Source organism: Morus notabilis, unplaced genomic scaffold (assembly GCF_000414095.1).
Source record: "Morus notabilis unplaced genomic scaffold, ASM41409v2 Scaffold1055, whole genome shotgun sequence".
NCBI classification, from domain to species: Eukaryota; Viridiplantae; Streptophyta; class Magnoliopsida; order Rosales; family Moraceae; genus Morus; species Morus notabilis.
The window spans coordinates 213,586-216,798 of NW_010366703.1; the positions used below are offsets into that span (position 1 = coordinate 213,586).

The 3,213-nt window shown below is 38.0% G+C and overlaps 1 protein-coding gene across 1 annotated transcript; it reads left to right on the forward strand.

Annotated features, from left to right (window-relative positions):
* Positions 1–928: 928 nt before the first annotated feature.
* LOC112094069 lies at positions 929–2,016 on the forward strand. The gene is made up of 2 exons (XM_024174082.1): positions 929–952; positions 1,435–2,016. The coding sequence occupies exons 1-2, from the start codon at positions 929–931 to the stop codon at positions 2,014–2,016; spliced, it is 606 nt and encodes a 201-aa protein (XP_024029850.1).
* The last annotated feature ends 1,197 nt before the right edge of the window (positions 2,017–3,213 follow it).

A 3,213-nucleotide genomic window follows, 5' to 3' on the forward strand; every position in this document is an offset into this window, starting at 1 on the left:
TGGATTTACTAGACTGTGGTTGATGTCTGTTGTAATGATTATTTACATGAACATGTATGTACGATACTGTATGTCTTGTGGGGTGGAGCCCTGTGTGTCAGAGGCTCCGGGATTTTGTAGTAATGCAATTATATTTTAATGCAGTCAAGTGTGGGGCCCGGTTGGGAATCTGCTTTATTAATCCCTAATCGAGCTCCACGTCACCCACCCTGTTTGGGGGGCGTGACAAGATTTATCAAGGATCATGAAGATAGATCTTGAAGATGGATCTTGAAGATGAAGGATGTAAAGGTATCTAATTTTTCTTGGTTTATAAAATTGCTTTGTGGTTTTGAATAAATTGAAAAACTGCTTTGATTTTTGTTTTTTTAGATTTTTGTGACAATTTTTTTTGAAATTGTCAAAAATCTAGAAAATTAAAAAATTTGGGTTACTGTCGCACAAACACCAGTTGACCATTCCAGTCGACCAGTTAGTGTCAGGCGGTCGACCGGTTGAGTATAACTGCTCTATCACCGGTCGACCGGACCTAACGTGACAGTACACAATTTTGCAGTTTTTTGAGATTTTTTCAAGAAAACATGAAAAATAATTTTATGATAACCAGAATTTGATCGTGATGAAGAATACAAGGACAACCAGGAAGATTTAAGATGAAGGATCGATATATGTTTCGATTATTCTTAGTAATCTTTATTTTTTCTTTTCTCTAGGTTGGAACCATAATATTACGGTTATTATTATTATGCTTGTTGCCTAGCTTAATTGCTTTGTATGATTGCATATAATATGATTTGCTATATATGTGATAACATGTCATGTACAATAGGGAGTGCCGCTCATTAAAATTGTTCATGCATATTTGTTAACATAAAACCTTATTTTTCCAAAAGATTGAGTGGGTGAGGGTTTTTTGAAGAAAAGACCCATGGCCTCCATTGTTGGTCCGCAGGTAACACATGGTGATACCGACCCCTAGGAAGGGATTCATCATGTACTGGTGTGGATCTCCGAGAGGATAATTTATTTGAGCATATTTTATGGTTATACACCCCTAGGTGACAATTATAAATTATGGATCAAATAGTTGAAACGATGGTTATACACTCAAGATTAATTTAATTATTAATCTCCCCTAGGAGCTCTACTAATTAAATTAATGGCCAAAGAAAATGATTATCAATATATGCTGGACAGAGATTGATCCGGATGGTATATATTGATCGGAGGGGATCCGTGTTCCTGATTAAATTTTGCATAATCTCCCTTAGAAGACTTACAAAATTTTGAGTTGGGAATTATCGTTGTGAGGTTGTGATTTTTTTAAGGTTTTGACACACAAACATATTTGTTGCATTATAATATGTATATATGTTTGATTACTAAATGTTTATGCAAGTTTGCTTATACTAGATATATGAATGTTTATTGTAGATCAAAATGTCTTCTAGCGCATTATCATCGACACTTAATAAACACAATTTAACTGGCGAGAATTTTACCGATTGGAAAAGGAACCTAAAAATCGTCCTAACCTTTGAGAAACTGAATTTCGTACTGAATACACCTTGTCCTCCGGAGCCACCTGTTGATCCTCCTAATGAGGTTTTCGTAGCGTATCAATGCTGGAAGGACTCTGATGATATGGCTCGCTGTTATATGATGGAGAGCATGTCCACTGTTCTACAAGCACAACATGAAGATTACATAACTGCTCGTCAGATTATGGATAATCTTGAGGACATGTTCGGTGGCCAAGCCGCTAAAAAATGTCGGGAAGCCCTAAGTAACCTCATTAACTATAGACAGAAGGCTGGGTCTTCCATAAAGGAACATATGTTAAAGCTGATGGGCTATTTGGCTGAAGTTCAGACCAATGGGGCCGACATCGATGCTGAGTCTCAATTGACCATGATCTTTGAGACTTTGTCGAAGGAGTATATTCTGTTTAGGGCAACGTTCAATTTGAGCGCTAGACAGAATATAACCCTGACAGAGTTGATGCAAGAACTCTAAAAGCTCGAGCGGATGATCAAGGGATCGACTATTGTGGAGGCCAACTTTGCTGAGGCATCTTCCTCCAAACCCTCTCCAGGGAATGGAAAGAAGAAGCAAGTAGCTAAGAAGGAGAGTTCTTTAGTTCCGCCAAACAAGGGCAAGAACAAGAAGAAAAAGAACCCGAACAAGCTTAAGTGCTTTCATTGCGGGAAGGTAGGGCACATGAAGAAGAATTGCAAAGACTACCTAGCCACTAAAGGCAAAGGAGGTGAGTGTGATCTTTTGATTGTGGAAGCATGTCTGGTTGAGGAATCTAGTGACAACGTGGTCATAGATTCTGGAGCAACTAATCATGTGTGTGTTTCTCTGCAGGGGTTCAAGCAAACGAGAAGTCTTCTAAATGAGAGCTTCACATTGAGGATGGGCGATGGAACACTAGTGTTGGCTGAAGCAGTGGGAGACGTCCATCTTTATTTTGATAGTTATAGGAGTTTATTTTTGCGAGACTATTTTTATGTTCCTCAATTTAAGAGGAATCTTATTTCTGTTGCTTGTTTATTTAAGGATTCTTATTCAGTTTCTTTTAATAATAAAGTTGTGATTTGTAAAAGCAAGTCTTTTATCTGTGATGGATGGATGCAAAATAATCTATATTTTATCAAACCTAAGATGGACTTACTGCTACACACTGAAGTTGTTAATAACTCTAAAAGGCTTAAAACTTCTCACTCTAATGAGACATATCTTTGGCATTTGCGACTTGGTCACATTAGACTTAACATGATACAGAGGTTGGTAAAGGATGGACCTTTAAGTTCTTTAAAGGTTAAGTCCTTACCCCAATGTGAATCTTATTTGGAGGGCAAAATGACCAAAAAGACCATTTGGGTCTAAGGGAAATAGGGCTGAAGATGTTCTTGAACTTGTGCATAGTGATGTTTGTGGTCCCATGAACATCAAGGTAAGAGGAGGGTATGAGTATTACGTCACTTTTATCGACGATTACTCAAGATATGGTTATGCGTACTTATTGCACCACAAAAGCGAAACTTTTGATAAATTCATGGAGTTTCGGGCTGAAGTGGAAAAGCAACTGGGTAAACCCATAAAGGCACTTCGATCAGATCGAGGTGGAGAATACCTCTCTGATGAGTTCACCAGATACTTATTAGAGAATGGGATTCTATCCCATTTAACTGCACCTGGCACTCCACA

Coding starts and splice junctions, on each gene's coding strand:
- LOC112094069 (XM_024174082.1), top strand. CDS start 929: ATGGCCTCCATTGTTGGTCCGCAG. Junction 953..1,434: donor CCTCCATTGTTGGTCCGCAG/GTAACACATGGT, acceptor TGTTTATTGTAG/ATCAAAATGTCTTCTAGCGC.